The sequence below is a fragment of the Desmodus rotundus genome, chromosome 3, assembly GCF_022682495.2.
Source record: "Desmodus rotundus isolate HL8 chromosome 3, HLdesRot8A.1, whole genome shotgun sequence".
Taxonomy (NCBI): Eukaryota; Metazoa; Chordata; class Mammalia; order Chiroptera; family Phyllostomidae; genus Desmodus; species Desmodus rotundus.
This window is the reverse complement of record NC_071389.1, coordinates 191,115,608-191,137,053: the sequence shown is the minus strand read 5'-3', so window position 1 is coordinate 191,137,053 and position 21,446 is coordinate 191,115,608. Positions and strand designations below refer to the sequence as shown.

The 21,446-nt window shown below is 47.7% G+C and overlaps 2 protein-coding genes across 3 annotated transcripts in view; one reads left to right on the top strand and one right to left on the bottom strand.

Annotated features, from left to right (window-relative positions):
* TIMP3 (TIMP metallopeptidase inhibitor 3) overlaps positions 1–12,833 on the bottom strand; it is a 56,841-nt gene extending 44,008 nt beyond the window's left edge. The window contains exon 1 of the mRNA XM_024579025.3: positions 12,422–12,833. Coding sequence (XP_024434793.1) covers positions 12,422–12,542 — 121 coding nt within the window. The 5' untranslated portion in view covers positions 12,543–12,833. The remainder of the gene's footprint in view (positions 1–12,421) is intronic.
* The window catches only part of SYN3 (synapsin III), a 408,941-nt gene that overhangs the window by 180,040 nt on the left and 207,455 nt on the right, over positions 1–21,446 (top strand). The gene's annotated exons all lie outside the window — the stretch shown is intronic.

Sequence of the window (21,446 nt, the reverse complement as noted above, 5' to 3'; positions counted from 1 at the left end):
CCAAGGGAGACAGAAGGAATTTGAACTATTTAGGGTTAACTTTTTTTAAGCAAAATAAAACACAGATGTTAACTATCCAGGTGGGGCATTAAATTTTAAGAGCCTCCAGGAATCTCCCGTGGCTCAAAGGAGCCCTGAATAAATAGAATCTGTCAAGCTGACAAAGCACCCCATGATGTTCGCACACTCGTCGGCACCGGAGGGTCACATCTGCACTCTGGCCTCCAAGCCGTCTCTTGTCTTCTCTGTTAGGAAAGGATGGGCAATGGCTTTGGTTTTAATTTCCAAGACAGTTGCCACTGTTTAGCACGGCGTCTTAGCAGCTTAAAACAGCTTTTTCTCATTGGGTTGGTCAGTGCCCAACATGTGAAAGCTGATTTTTCTTCTTTCTCCCTCGCTCTCTCTCCGTTCCACATATACATACGTGTGCGCATACACACACGCCAAGCTAAGTGCACTACTGCCTGAAAAGTCTGCAATGCTACCTTCCTCAAATGCCCTCATTCCTTCAGGATACTTTCATTGCATCACTAGTACGCATCAGTCAATGAGCTGGTGAGTAAGACAGGACTCCCGGTACTCCAGCTCACTCACCATCTAGGGGGAGGTACCAAGTAATGGTAATGTAATGGCTGACATTTATCAAGTCCTTACTGTATGCCAGGCAGTGGGCCAAGCCACTATCTTGGTGAATTCTCCCACAACCCTATGAGGTTAAGAATAGTATTATGGCACACTCCATTTTACAGTAAGAAAAATGAGGCTAACAAGGACTGACTCGCCTAGGGTCATACAGCTGGCAATTAATGAAACCAGCGACTGAACCAGCAGTCCGACTACAGGACCTGCGCTCTTAACCACTCCAGAAACGGTGGAAAGTGTGATAACAAGCACATTAGCAGTGTTCTCTGGAGACACAGAGGATAGGGTACAGTATTTTGCCTGAAAAAGCAGTTGGTCCTATTCAGTCAGAGATCCTAAAATCCAAAGGAAACTCAAGAGATCACCTGGACTAAAGGTCACAAAACTGGTGACCCATAGGGCTGAATCCAGCCCCGAGAGAGGTATGTTTTGTTTGGTTCGCATACATGCGTATGTGTGTGTTTCTTTTTTATTGTACTAACATTTAAAAACCAGGCTTCACATTTCAAATGTGGACTCCTGGCTTATTCTAAGAGACTGGAAATCTGATCACACTGGACTCATGTTCTGATAGATCAGAGCTGGATCCCCGCAGGCTGCTTCAGAAGGGCGCGCACTCTCCAGTTAACCACACTCCCCACCACTCTCTGCTGTAGCCCCTCCCAAGTGGGAACACAAGAGACTAGGGAAGCACATGCACATTGTATTTCCTGACAGAACCGAGTAATGTTCCAATATGTTTCATATGCAGACATGAGCTAGAAATCCAAATGTTGAATGTGAAATCTGACTTTTAAACGTGGACACAGTTACACATACACACAGTGTATGGGCCATACATAACACAGCCCTGGGCCAGTTGCTGAACTGCCCCTCTCTGTGGGCATTTGGGTTTGTGATCTAAACTAAATGAGAGGTAAGGAAACCCAGGTCATGAGAAAATCAATCAAAATCAGTCGAACCATGCCTGCACTTCCTCAGGTGCAGCCTTTCCCCACTGTACCCATCTGCTCAGAAATGCACCTTGGGAATAATATGGATGCTGGGGTTCTTTCAAATCTCTCTATCCTCCTGGTAAACATTAGTATCAGGAAGGCATGGGATCTTTGGGGGTCTCTGTCCTATTGGGAAGGGGAGTGGATTGTGATTGCTGAAAAGGGCGTATGTTTGAGCTGGGTCTTCCAAACCCTCTCCTCATTCATGTGGACAAGGTTCCCTTGAAGCACACACATCTTAATCACAGGTGTTCATCCGAGCCAGTCTTTCAGGAGAGAGGCCTTCTCAGCTACAGATGTTTGAGCCAAGCAATAAGCCAAGTTTTCTGGAGCAAGGGACTACTCTGGTAGACTATGGATCAAGGAGGCCTTGTTTTGTGGAATACTGAGTCTCAATCCCACCTTCTGTCCATCAGCTTCAGTAGAGATGCTAATGGGTTGCAAAAGCACTTTTTACCAAGCCCTGCAGTGATCAATGACAGACACTGAAGTGACCTTGATGTTTAATTCTAACCATCAGCTGGATCTGCAAGACTGCTATCTGTTTGGCAAATCAGCTGTACTGCAACAGGAAGTTTGGTGGTCAAATATGTCATCCGATTAAGTGTGTTAGCTCATTAGTGGTTTTGTTCAGTTGAAGCCCTCATCTGCTTTTCTAACCACAGAGATCCTAGCTCTTATCTTAATAGGCCATATTTCTAAAGAAGTTACCTCCTAAATGGGGTTGTGGATGGATTTAGGCGCTCAATTACTCAGCTAGATGAGAGATCCCTTCCCAAGGGAAGAGAGAGCCAGAAACACTTGATACATAGTAGGCACTAAGGAAAATATCGATTACTGCAAGTACATGTGGAAAAAGTGCATACGTGCCATAAAGAGCCAATCCTGCTATTTTATAGGTAAGAGACTGATAGCCAAGGAAGTTGACCTCACCAAGGTGATCCCCAGAAACAGGTGGTAACCTAGAACTAGAACCTTGGTGTCCCGACTCCAGGCCAGTGCTCACTCCTGTACACGGCACATCTCCAAACCCTGGGGAAGATGAGCATAGGTGGGGTACTGTTCGATGTCAAAGTTCAGTATCCCTGATCCAGGCCCTTGCATTGGCTACCCTGGCATCTTCTACCTGAGCCTCTCAGAGGCAGACATGCTGCCGCAGCCTGAGGAGGGAAGGGAGGCACCTGACCCTTGAAAAGAGTGTGGGACTTGGCCTCAGAAGATGTGGGTTCTAGTCCCAATTCTGTGCATGAGCTGTATGGCCAGACTCCTGAACCACACCAGTCCTCAAGATCACATCTGTTTAATGGGAGCAATGACCTCCACCGTCCTGTATTTGTCCTTGGAATGTTGTGGTCATCAAATAAGTTCAAGTGTGCTTAAGACTCTAAAATGTGGAGACTCAGGAAAATGTAGAGTAAGGAACTTTGTTGTTTGTTTCCCTGTCCTGTGGGAGGCAGTGTGACAAAAGCATTAAACGTGGGGAGGAAGGTGTCAATCAACTGTAATTTTTGAAACTGAGATCTCTGCACATGACTTTGAAAAATGTCACACCACCCCTCGGGGCTGCATTTGCATCACTGAAAATGGAGCTAGAATCCCTGCTCTGCCGTATCATATAACAACACTACTAAAACCTAGCATTTTCTGAGCTTTTGGTATGCCACAGATTCTGTGCTGAAACTGCCCATGAATTACTTCACTTCATCACCAACCCAATGTGTTCCATGCTATTATTTCCCCATTTTACAGATGAGGAAACTGAGGCTGGAGAACTTGCCCACGCTTGTGAGCAGCAGAGCTCACAAGAGCTACTAAGTTTCCAAATCTCAAAGGCTGTGAGTGTATTCAGGATGAAAAAGACTAGGTCAAAAGGAGAACTCCTAACTCCGAAGCTGCAAGCACTTTAACCAAATACGAGTAATCCCTCAAGTAACAAAGCCAGCGCCACTTCTTCATGAAGTCTGGCTCAGGTTGCAAGGTTCACTTTCCCCATGCCCTAAACTGGGGATTGCAGGTGCCTGAGATTTCTGAATGAAATGGTCCTTCTCTGCAGGCACCCGGGCTATCTGATGCCCAGTGCCCTCATTCCAAGAGGGATCAAAGATATGTGGAGGGGGAAGGGATAACTGCCATGCAATATTTCAGGTCTCTAGTTCCGGAATGGCTCTGGTCTGCTCAGGACTTCCCCTCTCCCTCCGCCCTCCCCACCCCCTGTCCTCCAAGGGCTCTGTTTTTCCACCAGCTGAACTTTACCTTGGGTTTTCTGAGGCCAAATCTTATAGCTTTCCCTCCCTTCCCCACCCCCACAAAAAGCCAGGTGGCCACAGCCTAAGAATACTTAAAGCCCCTACTCTCTGTGCCGAGAATGCCACTGTTAGGTGATGAGGTCTGTGTGAACATAAATCAGAACTGGGTGTTGGCTAGCACGAGCCGGCCCTGTCGTGGCGGCCAAGCCATTCCAGCCTGGCAGGTGGCTGATGCGTGGATCAGGAAAGGTTCCGCACGGTCCCCTCCCCTTCTCCAGACACTAGTGTTTTAGCCACTGAGCAACAAAGCCTCTGTGTTCACTACCGTCTAGATAGACACCTCGTGACCTCCTGCCAAATACTATTTAGTGAGTCCCTTTACCCGGAATTAATGCTGTCCTGCTCCAGCCTGTCAGAGATTAGTTCAGGTAAATAAATACCTGAAACCATGTCACCTCCTCTGAAAAGGTACGCAACTCGACCAGGACACATCGGTGACCTGCCCCCTCAGCCGGCCTCACTGTCAGCACTGTGGGTACATAGAAAAATGTCAAGGGTAGTAAATGGACATGACCACAAGGAGGACAGATCATAAACTGGTATGACACTACGGAACCACGCTCAGAGGGACAAAGCACAGTGATCTGCTAGAAGTGCCTGAGTTATTTTCAGCGTTTCAGGAAGACAACCCAAATCGCACGCTGCAATCATCCAGTAACCCATGAGAATGCTTCCGAGGCTTAAGAAAACACCAGGTTTGTTTGCTTTTGGCTGCAAGAAATTGGTGTATTAGCTGATTATGTCAGAATAATATTAGACTGGCTAGTATCAGCGGTGATGGATATAGTTAAACCGGATTTTTTTAATGGAAAAACAATCAACTCTCAACACATGAAGTTGATGGATAATTTTTCCAAACAAGGACTTCATTGAAAAAATAAAATAAAAATAGCCCCTGGTGTTGAAAGGGCTGGGGACTGCTGATTCAGTGGAAAGAGCACTGGGTTAAGAATTGGAAATAGGGGAAGGCTTGGCTTGTTAGGACCATACTGTAATAAAACTGGGGGCAGTAGGGGAGGCAGAGGCAGGAGAGGCTGGCTGTCAGGGAAAATCAAAGAGAAGCCTATAGAGGGGAGCCCCGACGGGGGTAGTCAAAAAAACCAATGTGGGAAAAGCTGCAAAAGGAGATGCATCTTCCCAAGTCCAAAGAATCCTAGCTCTTGGTCTGTACTAGAGGCTGACTCAGAATACAAGCTTGGGAAGTTGACTAGCAAGCGTAGGTTCTGACTCCTCTTTCTTAGCCATGTGATCTGGGACTAGCAAGTTCACCTATCTATCCTCACAGGGGGACTGGTATACAAGAAAGGAGCTCAGTACAGTGCCTGGCGCATACTAAGTGCACCTTAATGTAAGGTAGCTATCATTTTTGGTGATTCCCACATTGGGGTAGCATTTAGAAATCTCCACATTTTTCCCCTGTGAGAGGAATGGTGAAGTATTATGTCCAGAAGGTGGGACTGGGCTTTATTAAGTACCTCAGACAGCACAGAAGCTGCCTCCCCTCTCAGGAGGGTTAGACGCAGCCCTTTGAATGGTGCACAGCCCATGGGTTACACCCAGCCCAAAAATGACCCCCTCTGGGGATTTCCCATGCACCTTTGGAGAATTTGGATTTTGCCAAAGATGGTGTTTTTAAACATGTTTAAAATTTGGGCAAAGTGTGACTGTTCTGCACCCATGCCAGGGGTAGGCGGGGAAGTGGGACCAAGTGAGACCTGGAGAATAAGAAGTTAATAAGGACTGTCCAAAACCAAGGGGGTGGCATGGGCCAAGACTCAGACAGAGAATATGAACAGCTGGGGCTGGAAGGGCCAGTGACAAGAGGATGGTGAAGAGGTGGCCAAGGGCCAGACTGGCCATGAAGAGCCATGGCACCTGAAGAGTTTTAATCGGGACACGGAGAGTCTCTCTTAAGCCAGCCCTTCCAGTTGCCACAGTGACTGACAAGCCCCAGTGTCACTGTTGGCTCAGATGGAAGTCCATCTCCATGGCCATCCACTACTCCCACCCAAGCACCATCCAAATACAATGACAAGGAGAATAAGGGGGCAAAGGGCCTGGCCGAACCCCGTCAACTAGGGGACACCTTTAGTTGGCAACAAAAACCAAAACCAAAAGCGAAAAACAAAAAGACCTTGTGTACGTGTCTTCAAAATACAACCACATATGCTGGAACCGGGTTCATGTGACACCCCGAAGTCAAACAACTTAATGTAATGAAAGGCCCATTTTTTGTTACGAAAGCAAAAGAATAAAAGCATCTTCAACGGAATTACTCCAACTGCAGCAAATCGAGGGCCACGGCTTCCTGACATGTAAACCCTTCTCTCCCTATAAACATGCTTCCATCAGCTTGGTCTAAATGTCCCTAATTTTGTGCCCTTTCAAAGGAACAACGGCATAAGCAAAAAAGAAAAAAGGCCTAGAAAGTCAAGAAAACTTTTCCCATTGAAAGGGGCATGACAGTAGGGCTGTAATAGTTCCTCTATCCCTTCATGCTGCACATCCAAAAAACTTAAAAATTTTTATTACACTTTACATTTAATATTATTTTAAATTAGTTTCAGGTATATAGTTCAGTGGTCAGACAATCATACAATCCACAAAGTGCTCCCCCCTCAGTATTCCCAGTATCCACCGGGCACCACACATAGTTGTTACAATATTATTGACTATTATTCTCTGTGTTGAACTTTACATCTCCATGATAATTCTAAGACTACCAATTTGTACTTCCTAATCTTCACCTATTTCCCCAACCTTACCACCCTCTCCTGCACCCCCCCACCCGGCCCAGCAACCATCAGTCTGTTTTCTATATCTATGAGTCTGTTTCAATTTTGTTTGTTATTTATTTTGTTCTTTAGAATCCACATGTAAGTGAAATCATATGGTATTTGTCTTTCTCTGACTGGCTTATTTCACTTAGCATAATGCACTATACATCCATCCATGTTGTTGCAAATGCAAGATTTCATTCTTTTTTACGGCTGAGTAATATTCCATTGTGTGTTTGACCATAGCTTTTTTAATCTACTCGTCTATTGACGGGCACACTTGGGCTGCTTCCAGATCTTGACTGTTGTAAATAACACTGCAATGAACAGAGGGGTGCATACATTCTTTCAAATTACTGTTTCAGGGTTCTTTGGAAATATACCCAGAAGTGGAATCACTGGATCATAAGACAGTTCTATTCTCAGTTTTTCGAGGACCCTCCAGAGTGTTTTCCATATGGAAAGAACACAGCCACTCTTGAGGGCAAACTTGCAGGAATTACTAAAATGTAAAATGTATACACTTTGTGTCCAATAATTCTAATTGTACATTTGCCGTAGAGTTATATTTGTACCTGTGAGCAAGAGGCTGTGCCATGGCAGTAGCAGTGCTCTTGGCGGCATGAAAAGCTGCTAGAAGCCTAGGTACCTACCAGTAAGTAAATGGCTCAATAAATATGCACCTATACCTATGGGGACCTTATATTATGTTGTTATAGTAACATAATAGCATACGGTAATATACAGTATAATATGACATATAATATAATATAGTATATAGCATAGTAGTTGACTATATTCTGGGGGGGGGGGCGGTTAAATACAGGCTCTGCAATAACCTTCAACAACTTCCCTAATTTTTCTAAGCCTCAATTTCCTCATCTGTAAAATGAGGTGATAATAGCACACCTGCCTCACAGGGCTGTGGAGAGAATTAAATGAGTTGATGCATGCTAACTATTTAGAATGGTGCCTAGCACAGAGTAATTGTTCCATAATTCATTTTTTTAATTATAACCCTATGGAATACTATACCTAAAAAGAAAGAAGTAGATCCATATGTATGTTAACTGAGACCAATCTCTAATATACACTGTTCAATGAAAAAAAAAAAGCAGAATGCTCTATGTTGTATTTCACTATTTAGTATTCTACTATTCGTGTTTCCAAGGGGGAAGGCTACTCTGATTTTCTCTATGTACCTATGTATGTAAATGCACAGGCAGGAAAGGGTCTGGAGAAGGAGCCAGCATTAGAGGAAGTGATCAAAAAGGACTTTACCTTTATCTGTTTTAGATGCATACATACTGATAGACAGATACACACATGGACATAGAAGGCATTCACACAATACTTGTAACTTTAAAATGTGGATACAAATTAAGGGGTTGAGGTGGTACCAATTGTTATTCCCCTTTTATAAATGAGGAAACTAAATAAAGTTTAAAGACATCCAGAAGATGACTAAGCTCATACAACCAACAAGCCCTGGAGGATTTCAGCCCAGCTCTGCCCCCATGGCCTTTCCACCACCCCACACTGCCTCTCCAGGCCACCCAGGAGTTGACTGTGACAAAGGCTAGAAGAAGGGGCCTCCTTGTCCACACAGGCTGGAATGGTAGAAACCAAATGCAATGGAGAATTGTGGTGGTGTTTTTGTTTTTCATTAGTGAACCTGTTGGAATGTGCTGTTCAGCAGTGGAGCTGAATAGTTCCTGCTGTTCCTGCAAAACAAACAGAAGTCCCTCCACCCAGGCCACTTCTGTGGCCAATTTTCTAGCCTTATCTATCCAGGGATTGCGAAAGGGGCACCTTCTCCGGCCAGCCAGGACCCAGTCTCCTGACTCTGCCTCAGGTTTTCCATCTGCTCCACTGGCCATCTGCACAGACCTCGTCCCGGGCAGCCCCAGCTCATCCCCACCTAGAAGGGAAGCAGGCTGAAGCCTGAGATATCTTGTCTCTAATAGCTCTACTTCTCCCCGTGCCTCAGTGAGACAAAGTATTTTTTTTTTTACTTTCACTTGGTGACTTTGAGGGTCTCATCCAGTTCTAATAGCCAAAGAACACCAGAAATTTTCCTTTCTTCTTCTCTATTTATACCCTGATATAAGAAGTTCTCCCTTCCATAAGATGATGTTTAATGAAAACCACTGGCCATCTGGTTTACCTTCATATTTTTAAAAACTTCTCAAACTAATAAGAAAAGCATTCTTCAAATGTCCGTTCCATCTTGGTCCTAGGAGGGGCCATCTGACTTAGAATGTCAAGGGTAAACGAGCGTTGAAAAGTCATTGAAGAATAGCATAACTAACAGCGCATTTAGCCTAATGTAGTAGCTGGTAGTAGCTGGGTGACCTCGGGCAAGCACAGCCTCTCTCAGCCTCAGTGTTTTCCATCTGAAAAAAATGGGTGCAACCGCCACTCTTTAGGTTGCTATGAAATACATGTGCACAGCAGGCATCTGTGAGCTGTCCCTTCCCTCGTCCTACAGAGAGCAGCCTTCCTCTCTCCAAGGCTTCCAAGATGCAGGCAGCCCAGGTCCCCTCCCCATGTGCCTGGCTCCTGTCTGAAGTCTGATCCTTTTTTTCCTCCTTAAGTCACAAAGCCCAGCGTGGAGTGTCATTGTGTGTGATAGTGAGAGGGAATGGATCTGGCTTCTTTGAAAATGGATTCTTTTGCTAAAAACACAACTTCAGATCTGATACCGAAAGAATCCGCTGGCACTGGTCCCTGTCAAAACAATTCCGAGATATGCAGGGACTGTCCTCCAGGACTGGCAGTGGGCCTCCGAGCTGAGCCTTTCTCCCAATTCCCAACAGGCTCAGGGGGCAGGCCCCCCAACCCTCCACCTCAGCCCCATTCCTCTATGCGAGGGGAGGAGGAGCAGAAAGAAGGCTCTGCGTTCTGAAGCAAAACTCTCTCTCTACTGCCCTCCCCCAGCAGAAACACCCCCCCCCCATACACACACATCCACTGCCCACCCTTCCTGAGCTGAACAGAGCTGTTGGAGCAGGATCTCCCCGGCCAAGGCTGCCTTCTTCATTCCCAACCCCCTCCCCTCCCTCCTCCGGAGTCAAGGTTTCGTCAGAAGTTTCAAGGGCATGACTGGTGGGGAGCGGGCCACAGACATCATGGCTGCCGCCAAGTCCTTTTCTTTCCTCCACAGTGTGTTTTATAAGCCAGCACGTAGTTTACTCTTCTCCTAAACACTCCACTAAGGTACAGGGCCTGGAGTTGCCATAGAAACACCTTTGAACTCCTCCTCACCCAGAAGACTGTGCCAATCCCCAGGGCTTTGGGGGAGAAAGGCAAAAAGAGACACCTGTGGATGAAGAGAAAGGAAAGGAAAGACCATGGTGGGGGGTTCCCTAGAGAGGGCCGAGCCAAGCATGCCGTGCCCTTCACCCAGCAACATGGCACCAGGCCACAAAGAGAAAGAAAAGAGCCAGGAAGGTTCTGGAAGAGAAAGCTGGTGGGCTGGCTTGTGCCTCTTTAATGAGCTACAGCGTTGATAGGTGGGATCATAGGGGCCAAGGGGAATGGGGAGCAACTATACATTTCCCTCAGGGAGAGGACGGGCAGTCTTCTACCCAGACTGGAAACTAGAAAGGCTGTGTGACTAGGAAAACTGGGAGCCCCCTACTGGACACCAGCAGGGTACTGAAAGGCAGCAGAGGTCAACAAGCAAGCAGCCCACATCCACACCTCCCATTTTTAAAAGCATTATCTCATCGCTGCTACCAGTGCAGTGCACCAAACCGAGGCAGGCCAGTTTTGGATCGGGGCCAGCATATCGAAGATTTTTTTGATTCTTTTTACGTTTTGCTATCAGTGTTCTGGTCTTTGGGTACTTCCTGGTAACTTAGCTTTTCTCTGGGCAGTTTATTGGGGCGGGGGAGGGGGGCCGTATTTCTTAAATAAATCCAGAAAAATTACAAGAAACTTTCTGCGTCAACCCAGACCCACAGCAGGAACCCTAAGCAGCAAGAGTCAGGCAGTGCCCCCATTTGGAAGTGGGGTTTCCTTGCTTCTGGTGGAAACCCAAATGCCAGGGGTGGGAGCAGGGAGGAGGCATGAGGTCTCCCACTCCCCTGACTTCACCTGTCAGATTCCTGGCCCTGGTGTGTGCTCCTCACTTAGCAAGACCGGAAGCCACCAGCACCAGCAGCTCCCAAACCTGCTCAGGTAGGAATGTACCTACAGGGTAAGAAGATACGAGCCAAGTGGAATTTGGGTGCGGTCAGTCAGTTAGAGGAGAAGGGAGACCTCCCAGGCCTCAGGCAGCTCTGAAGAATCCTTCTAGGCAATCCACAAACCCAGGGCCAGCCAGGTTTCCCCTGGAGAGGAAAGGGTGACCCCGGGCCACACAAACACCCAGGCTCGCTAACTGGACTGACCTGGTCACCACAGCCGCCTCCCTCACTTCTCCTGGATTAGGCCAGGCCCACCAGCAGCACCCCTCCCAGCCTCAGCTGCCTCCCCTGCCAGGCTCCTGCCTCCTCCCCTCCTCCCCTGCAGCACACTTGTGGAGGCCCTCACCCAGGACCCAGTGGAAAATTTCCTTCCCCTTTATGACTGTACTTAAAACACACATACTCCATTCTTCACCTCTGAATCGACTCAGCAGAGCAGCTAGACTGTGTCCCACCCCAACCCCAGCCTGCGTGCACACACACACACACACACACACACATACACACCCAGCAGGGGCCACTGGACGTGCATGCTTTATGAGCTGGAAAGGAGAGGAGAGATGTTTTCCAGCTGCCACTCTTCCTCTTGCCGTGCAAACAAGTGTCCTGAACACTCCCAAACAAGCTCTCCCACGACACTCTCAAGGCCCTCGATAACAGTTCGTTCTCCTTTGTACTGGGTCTCTCTAATCAAGACACAAGTCCAGTCTGGGATTGTCACCAGGCTGTGTGACCTGTGGCATCTTTGTGCTTTTGGTGACAAATCTATTTTCTACTGCTCCTTCTCCCCCTCCTCACACACATTCAAGAAAAAAAAAAATAGCCTTCCTGTGAATTCTCACAGCTCTGTGATAAGTGATCCCTCACCGCACGCCAACTCCTGCTTGCTATCAACACTCTCAAATACAGTTTCTCCGGGGGAGGGTCAACCCCACCACTTTCTTCTCATTTTCCCTCTTAAATCCACCCACATTTGGCAGTCCAAGAAGCTCCATTAGCACTTGCCTGAGAATCTTAAGGCTGGGTTGGGTTTCAATGAAAAGAAGGAACTTCTTGGGCACAGAAGATGAAGCAAACTCAGAAAACTTCAAGTTTCTACTGCAACTTTTGTGCACATGGCTGGAGACTTTTTTTTTTTTTTAACTATTCAACATCCCAGCAGTTTAATTGGCATTCCAAGTTTTAGGAACCCTTTCCCCTTTTCCCCCAGCCCTTCCTCCCGCCGTCGTGAAAAGGGAATTTTACCAGATAGGTAAATTTGGACCAATGGGAACCTCATACCCTAAAAGGAGAGCAAAGGCTCCAGAGGGTTCATTCAGCCACAGTGGGATTTCTCTGCTGGGCATCTCCCCCTCGGCTGTATCAGAGCCCTCGCCCCAAGCCCAGGCAGGTAAAGAAGAGCGGGGTTCGCCATGCCACCTGAGCAGCAAGTAGCGTCCCAGTCCCGGCTGCAGCGCGCGACCGGGCACTGCGGGGGCTCCCGCGGGGACACCCGGAGGAGCGCTTACCTATGTCAGAGTTGCAGAAGGCGTCCTGGGGGTGGCTGGGCGAGCATGTGCACGCCTCGGCGCCCCAATACCCCAGGCTCCAGCTGCTCAGGAGCACGACGAGCCCGAGCCAGGGAGTCATTGCCGCGGCTGGGGCTACTGCTCGCCTCTTCAAAGTTGCCGTGCGCGCCGCCACCGGAGGGGCTGCTGCAGCCGGAGCTCGTCCACCCGACCGTACGGGGCAACTCTGACCTCGGGCTTGCTGCCCTCCGAGAACCCAAAAGGACGGGATGGGGTGTGGCGAGACTGCCTCGGCGTTGGCGCACGACTCTGCGGGTCGGCGTTCTCTCGGGGTCGAGCTGGAGCTGGAGCTGGGGCAGGAGCTGGAGCTGGGGCAGGAGCTGGAGAAGCCGTCTGAGAGCCCGCCGGCTGTCCGCTCTGCGCCGTTCCGGAGAGCCCGAGAATTATAGCGCGGTACCCTGACACCCCCTCTCGGGGCCCCGCCCCCCCGACCAATCGCGAAGCCGCATTACCTCATCGGCCCTCCAAAAAGGGGGCGGGGTTGGGGGGCGAGGGTCGACGGGGCGGGGCCACCCCGGACTGTTCGGATCCTTATAGGGAATAATGCGGCTATGGGCACGTGAGTAAATTGGACGCGCCTCCGACCTGCGCTGGCTGACAAGCCCTCGGAGCAGCGCCCGCGAGCCCCCGCGAGCCCCTGCCTTGGCCACACGTTCACCCTGCCCTCTGGACCCCTCTGTCCCAAACCAGGATGAACCACCACCCACTCCAGCACCAACCCCTCCCCGGGTCAGAGGTGGTCCTGGACCTAGAGACCTTGACCGCATCTAGATGAAAGGCTAGGAGAAAAACTACCTTTACATCTCTGGAAAGAGCAGAGTCAGAGGGGAAGAAATCAGATAGAAGACCTGACACCCTCTCTACACACACCCCACCCCGTGCCACCTCCATCCCTGACTTTCCTGGGTGTGAGGAAGCCATCTGCTTGTTGGAGTTAGTTATAATAGAAGGTCGGTTCTGCAGAGTAAATTGTGAAGTCATTCAAAAACCACTGTGCTGGATGTGGGGGTCAGCAAAACAAAGTTACTGCTCCCACGTGAATACATAGGCTAATCGTCTATGGTGATAGTGTTGTGAAGAAAACAGAAAAGAGTAATGGGTTACAAATGACTGTGGAGGTCACGGCTTTTTTGTGGGGTAGGAAGAGAAAATTCTCTCTGCGGAGGTGACGTCCAAGCTGAGATGTGAACAAGAAGAAGGCTCAGCTATGTGAGAATCTGGGAGGACAGGACACCATTCAGAGAGAACAGCAAGTTCAAAGGCCCTGCGCTTATCTGAAAAACAGTAAGTAGAAAGGGCAGGAGGAAATGGTAAACCTACCCAGGGCAGACAGGTCTCCACCCTTTAGCAAGGAATTTGAGGGTGAACTGATCCAAAACTGGGGTAAAACCAGCTCCTGGAGGACTGTTCAGGAGCTTAAACTATGAACTGTAATGAATAATTGCTAATAACTAATACTATGACTCTCATTATTAAGTAATAATCTTGATTCTGCCTTATATTTTGCATACCCCACCTCATTATACCTTACACTCATAGACAGGGAAAATACAAAGTTTCAATCACACTTTCCAGATGAGGAAACCGGTGCAGAAAAGTGACATGACTTGGCCAGCAGCCAGGAACTCCATTCACTCATTCCCACCTTAAGGGAGGGGTTCATTTCTCTGGACTGTAGCAGCAGTTAGCTATGACTATGTCAATGCTCTTCTTACTCTTGTGTCTCTCTCCCTTTCTCTGCCAACTCATCCCGTTTAGAAATACTAAAAGCTTAAAAGAAAACACGAACTGAAAATACTACTCAGAAATGCAAGTTGAACCTTTCTCAGAAATGCCTTTCTTTAGCCCTCAGAGAAGTAACATTGCGATGACAGAGCAGAAAATTTCATTGGAAATGGTATTTCCAAGAACATTTTTAAAATTCCTTTTCATCCCTTAAAATTCTTAGCTATTAAGGAAAGGCGTCTAGTTTTCACATTTTTCTGCCTAGTTCCCTGCCCAGCTTTTAAGACCCTCCCCACCTCAACTCTAACTGTTGCCTGTGACCCATACAGTTCTTTCCCTCCCTCCGTGTTTATTCCAGCACTTTGCTCATTGTTTCATGGGATATGGTTGTATCATTTCCCCAACCACACTAGAAACACTTTGAAGCCTGAGATATTTGGCCACACTACATTTTAGTCTTCAGAGCACAAAATAGGGTCCCAGGAGACTTGGGTGTAGGTGTGGCCAGCAGTCCATTGAGTCTTGAGAAGTGAACACTCAGGAACCCACCCCCCCACCCCCCACCACCGCAGGGCATTGAGGTTGAATGAGGGCATACTTGGTGGGATTTGAGAATTTCACTTATTCCTGCACAGTGCCAGTCATGTGGAAGGTTTTATAAGCCTTTCTAGACCAAATCCATTTTGGATAAGCATCTTATGTGATAGGATAGAGGCCCTCTCTTCTCTTTTTTCTTTTCACATTACGGTTTTGTCCAAAATGCCAATGTTTTCTCTAAGGGAAGGTTTGCCAGAATATGAGTATGAGGCAGATAACTTTTGCCCAACTGTAAGCAGCAGGGTCCTTATAGGAAGCATCAGAAGCATTTGATTGTGGCAGCTCCTTCATTATGTAAGCACAAGGGTAATCTGATTGTTTTTCCAGCTGAAAGGTAATGAAATTGTCTTTTGGTTTAGTTCCTCTCACTCCCTATCCTAAACTAGTCCACCCTCCCATCTTCCTGGAGTTTATCTTCCCTTTCAGTAGGGAAGTTCTCCCTAAGGTCTAACCTGAGGGGACTCCCCTCTCCCCACACACATGAGGTCAACTCAGTCCTCATCTTAAGGAAAAGGAGAGCAATCCCCACGAACCTTTGTCTGGGGACCCTTCTGCCAGGGTCAGCCCCTCCAGCACGCAGATCTCACAGCCGTCCATCCAGATGGCATAGTGCCCATGGACCTAATATGTAAGAATTGCTTTTTCAGGGCCATGTTATAAGGGAGATGGAGTGAACTGAGGCTAATGGTAAGGTGAAGATACTGGCTGTCCAGTGTGTTTTCTTGACTGCTAACAACAATGATAAATTTATAAACCTTGGAAGAACAGAAGAAGTTTCAAAATGTATCTGGCCTGCCTTCAAAACCTACCAGGCTGACCTGGTGTTTCCTTTCCTGGAACTTTTCCAGGAAAGGTGATCCCATGACCACCCACCTGCTTCATATCAAGTTACAGAAGGCTGGGATCTCTGGGAAGCTTCTCATAGGCACTCGCAGGTCCCATCCTCTTCCCATCGGGGAAAAATAAGGTTCAGACAGGTGAAGGAATTTTCCCAACTTCTTGTGGTCAGCTAGTGGCAGAGCCAAGACTGTGCGGCAGCACAGGACCTGACGTTTGCGCTCTAGTCATAGAAACCCCAGCCACTCCCAGCCCTATAGACTGCATTTCAGATCTATAGATGAGTCCACTTCAGAGTCTTTGTAGCGACCACGTGAAGAATTCCGCCTACACTGACTAACCGAATAGTTGTCTGTGACGATAATCACTACCTTTGCCCCACACAGCCAGGTGGGCCGATTAGACTGAATACAGCTCCCGACTCCTCAGAAGTTTCTCTCTTGCATGTTTATGTTTTTCCTTTCCAAATTATTATTTAACGCCTTTTGGAAATGTTCCAAACATATTTCTGCAAAGAGACACATGAAAACTTTCAGGGGGGACAAAAGATGCTTGGGTTAAAAAAAAGCAAAAAGTCTGAGGTTTGTTCCAAAAGTTGCTGCAGAAGAACAGATGTGTGTGTGTGGACAAGTCAGCTCACCTATCCAGGTGTCAATTTCCATTCCTATTGGCTGAAAGATGTAGCTCAGCGGTCTCCAAGATCCCCCTTGGCTGGAAAAGTCTAAGATTTCATGGAAAATTCTCAAGAACAAGGTGAGTGTTACTGAGGGGAAGACAGATCTTGCCATTTAAACAGTTTCGAGGCAAATCGAATGTGCCCAAGACTCATGGGCATCAGTCGATCTCTCAGTCAACAATTACTGAGGTCTTGTTTCTGATGTAGCCCATTGTAATTATTTGTTTTTCTGTCTGTTTGCCTCTTGGATCATAAGCACTAAAAGATGAGAAAGTATGCCTTTCACTGTCTCCATATGTTATTCCAAAATTTATTTAACTCCTATACTATATTCAGATTGCAGCTTACATGTCACCTTCTCCAGGAAGCCTCTTCTAATGTCCCTCCCCAGTCTCCATCAACCCCTTTCTGTGTAGCCCCACAGCACCCTGTGCTTCCTTCTTTCACACCATTTACCTGACTGTAATGCGAGGTTGACCCATCTGCTTCTCTTCCTGAACTGTAAGCCCTTTGAGGACAGGGATCAAGTGTTGGGAACAAAGAAGGCAGTAAGAAGTGGTTGAATGAGTGGAGTTGATTGGCCCCACCAGCCCCTTCCCAGTATTCAGGTGGGCAGCTGGAGCTCGCTGACTCCTATCCCTCTGGCCAGTGCTAGGGGGCACTGTAAGCCAGAGATCACCCGTTCCTCCAGCCTGCAGTCTCAGCCGGTCTCACTGCAAGGGCTGGAGCGGTACAGCTCCACACTAGTCAGTGGGGTGCGGGTGCCTTTGAGTGGGTGAAGCTAACTAACCCCTCCCGTCTGCAATAGCCACAAAGCTCTCAGTCAGCATCCCGTCTGAGTCCGCAGCTGCCCACCTTCTCCACCCTCAGGCTGGCCACATGTCAACCCGAGGGGGAGACTGCTCTTGGGAAGAGAGAATACTTGTGAATCATGGATTTGGGGGGATATAGGGTCTGGGAACACAGCAGGGGATGCCACGGCCCCACTCTTCCTGAGCTGGCCTCTGGAAATTAAACCTGGAGACGGCGCTGACAAGACATGTACTGTTTCTCTTGCCTCATGGAAGAGCACCTCTTTTCTCTCCTGCTTTTTCCTCTCCAGACCCTAGCCACAGTGCCTTCCCCCAGCCCCACAGTCCATCTGAAAGTCATTACATTCAAAATAGCCTTTCCCAAGCAACAGACAGCCCTGGTCCACCCACCACCATGAGCTCCGGCCGGACCCTCCGTGGGGTTGCCGCCCAGCACTGGGGCATTAGGAACCTAAGATAGTAGGTACCTCAGGTTCTCTCTGTGCCTGGCACGAGCAGGGAGTAAACACCTTTCCTTGCTCCCATCTGGAGCCAATTTTGTGGCAGTGAAATTGCAGAGCGTCCCTTGCCCCAGTTCTCCCCCAGTCCTGCCTGTGAGTGAAGACCCCTCAGTAAAAGTCTCTGGCTGCTTCACCTGAACCCTTGGTTTTCACATTGCTTTCCACCCCCAGCTACTCCCAGAGATTTTAAACCAGAAAACACATGTGAACTGCACAGACATGCTGTGCCCTGTGTTTTCTGGGGTGGTGGGAGATGGGAAACAATGTTACTATTCCAGCTCTTGCTTTAAAAAAAGAATTCTTTAATGCCTGTGTGCTCAGTCGATCATTTCTGCAAAGGCTAGTATGAAGTGGAGGGAGAACTTCTCCTTGTGTCTTAATGTCTTCCTCATGCCTGTGAAGTTCATGTGTTTTTCCTTTAAAAATGAGTAGCTCCTTTGTGGTTTCTTCAAAGGTTCAATGCTGTTTCGCACAGTAGATGCACACGAGTGTGTCTCTGCTGGGTGCCCTCGAGGCTTGGGAAGGGAATGGGTTGGAGCCATGGTTGGTCTCCTTTCAGACTGGGCTGGAGTTCCTGTTTCTGCCATGCACTTGAACTCTTGTCTGTGGAACCTGCTGGATCTGAAATTGACTTCCTGGACTACAGGGAGGGTCCAAAGAGCATTTGATGCCACTGATCACATCCTTCCTTGAACTTGGCAGCCAAGACCACCCACTCTGGGTTTTCACTTTCTACCACTCCAACTGTACCTTCTCAGTCTTCTTGGCAGACTCTTCAGGCTCTTCCTGTCACTAATGTGTAGGTGTTTCCCAATTTTCTGTCCTTGGCTCCCTTCCCTTCCCTTCCAGCCTCCATCCTCTCCCTGGCTAACACCATGCCCTCTCCGTTCTACCTGCCACTGTGCCACATGTGCTGGAACGGGCACTACAAGCAGCGGCACCCTACTGAGCTCCAGTCTATATCCAGCTTCCCCCTGGATGATTACACCCGGCAGTCCCGTAGCTGCCTCAGGCCCCAAAGGCTCCAAAGGCTCCAAACTCATTGTCTTTTCCCCTCCCTCCCCCTCAGTGTTACCTGTCCCCATCAGTGGCACCATTGTTCACCAAGTCCCCTTGATTCTCCCTCCACTCATCTTCCAACCATCTCCTTTTCCCCATTCCCACCATTTCTGGCTTGGATCAGGCCCCCAAAGATCCTCTCCTGACCATTTCAATAGTCACATAATTGGTTGCCCTGCCTACAGTCCTTCTCCACCAAATCCAACTTTTGCACTGCTGCTCCTGAAAGTTTTTCAACTGTAAATCTGAAACCATGCTGTCCTTTGCTTCCAATGATTCATTTGTTCTCCATGGCTTGCTGAACAAAGTCTCACACTGCAAAGAAAGGCATGCAAGGCCCTCTGTGATCTGACTCTTCCCAGGGCCCCGCAGAGGGGGACCGTTTGCACAGAACACAATGTGATGGCTACCCCTGAAGTTGTGCAACAGCAGGCCTGTCCTTGCTTATCTCTCCAAGCCTGTGTCCTAGTTCCCATCTCCCACCCCTTTGTGTTCCAGCCATCAGTTTCCTGCCTCCGAGGCTCTGTTCACACTGCGCTCTTTGCCTGGAATCCACTCGCCAACAATATACCCCCCACCCTGCTCCATCTCATCTGTCAGGATACTTTTATCTTTCAGGATTCAGCTAGAGTATCTCTCTTCCCTGTAACACTTGTTGACCTTGGGATAAGCTGGAAAGGATTTTTAAGACAAGAAAAAGGAAGGGGAACTTGCATTAGTTGAGTACCAGCTCTGTACAAGTCACTTTTAACACAGTATTTCCTCCGGTGCTCACAACCCTAAATAATAGGTACTATATATGCCCATTTTACAGTCCAGAAAAGTGAGATAAAAACATAAACTCAAAAAGATATATGCACCCCCATGTTCATTGCAGCATTACTTACACTAGCTGAGATAAGGAAATAGCCTAGGTCTCCCTCAATGGATAAATAAAAGAAATTGTGGTATGTGAACACAATGAAATATTATTCGGCCATAAAAAAGAAAGACATCTTGCTATTTTTTCAACAACGTGGATGGACCTCAAGAGTATTATGCTAAGTGAAATAAGTGAGACAGAGAAAGACAAATGCCTTAAGTTCTCACTTATATATGGAAGCTTAAAGAATGAAATAAAAACAAGCTCATAGAAGCAGAGAACAGATTAGTGGTTGCCAGAAGTTTGGGGGTGGGGGATGAAAGGTGTCAGAACATAAAAAGAGAGAGAGAGAGGGAGAAAGTAAAACCGGCTCAAAGATGTTAAATTTCATGTCCAGTTTCTTTCAAGCAAGGAACTGGCAGAACTGTGGTTGAGATTCAGAGGTCTCTTTCCAGAACAGCACTCTGTCTGGAGCCTACAAACTCACTATACACTTAGGTTCTTTGGGGTATCTGAAGTGCTGGTGATTTTCCTCTTTGTCTTTTGGGGTCCCATGGAGTGCTGAGAGCTCTTGATCATTGTATGATACAACCAAGCAAAGGGAGACAGATCATCAGGCCAGTGAGATGCATCCCCTGTTCTGTGTCTGGTTTGCAGTGGAGAAAAGGCAGAAGAAATTACATGGCAGGCAGTTTCTGGAGGTGTGGGTATGCCCTTCCTTCCTCAGACTTTGGGTAGATGCCACAAGAAAATTACATTTGTATTACAAAGAAGGGGCCCAGAAACCCGAGGCAAGCTGATAGAATACTGATCAGTACTTTTTAACACCTATTGTCTATGGCTTCATTTCCTCCTGAAATGTCAAGACTGAGACTGAGGTAATATACCAGGTTTTTGTCCCAGTTCTGCCACACACAATAGCTGGGTGGCCTTGATTGAGTAAATCAATGAGCCCCCTTTCTTCAGATGTTAAACAAGGGGGTTGGATTTTATGATTTTTCAGAGCTTCCCGGTGGAATATTCTGGAAGGCAGACTGACCAAGGGTGGGGACCAAGGCCTGTGATGTCAATAAATCTGGGATTTGATCCTTCTTCACTTTTTTCCTGTGACCTTGAACAAGTTTCTTAACCTCTTGGAGCCTCAGAAGTCTAATGGTAAAATAGAGGAGAGATTCATATGTCACAGGCTCTTCATGAGGATCAGACAAGGTATGGTGAGGAAGGGCCTTGGCACAGGGCCTGGCACTTAGTAAATTCTCACAGAGAGCCTGTACATACCAGGCTGTGGCCCTACAGGTATAGAGATGAACGAGACCAGCCCCTGCCCTCAAGTAGTGTTATGATCCGTGTTTATTGAGGAGAAGCGTATTCCCGTATCTCCTTGGACCATGTAAGTAATACCCAAAGAAGGGATGGGGAAAAGGAGGAGGGAAAGAAAACAAAAACTTGATAGAAATAGCTCATTCTTACAGAGTGCCTACTGGATCCTGGGCATTTTTCTGAGTGGTTTGCACATATTAGTCGAGATTAATCCTTATAGCAAACACTGTTAGATAGATGGGATTATGCCCACTATTCCTTCATTCTTCAGATACAGAAACAAAGGTAAAGAGAGATTATGTAATTTGCCCCAGATTGCATGGCCAGGATGCTGCAGTGCTGGGATTGGAAACCAGAGCAGTCTTAACCACCCTTCTAGCCTGCCTCCTCATGGAGAAAGTGAATGGGCAGATTCGAGGGGCTGATGCTCAGTGTCTGTCACCAGGTGGGTCTGCCTTCCCAGAATGCCTTGCACCCAGCAGTCAAGGTGTGTGAGAACATGAACCAGATATGGCCCCTATCAGAAGAGACACTTGGCAGGGCAGTGAGTACATCAGCAGGCCTCCTGGAGAATGAT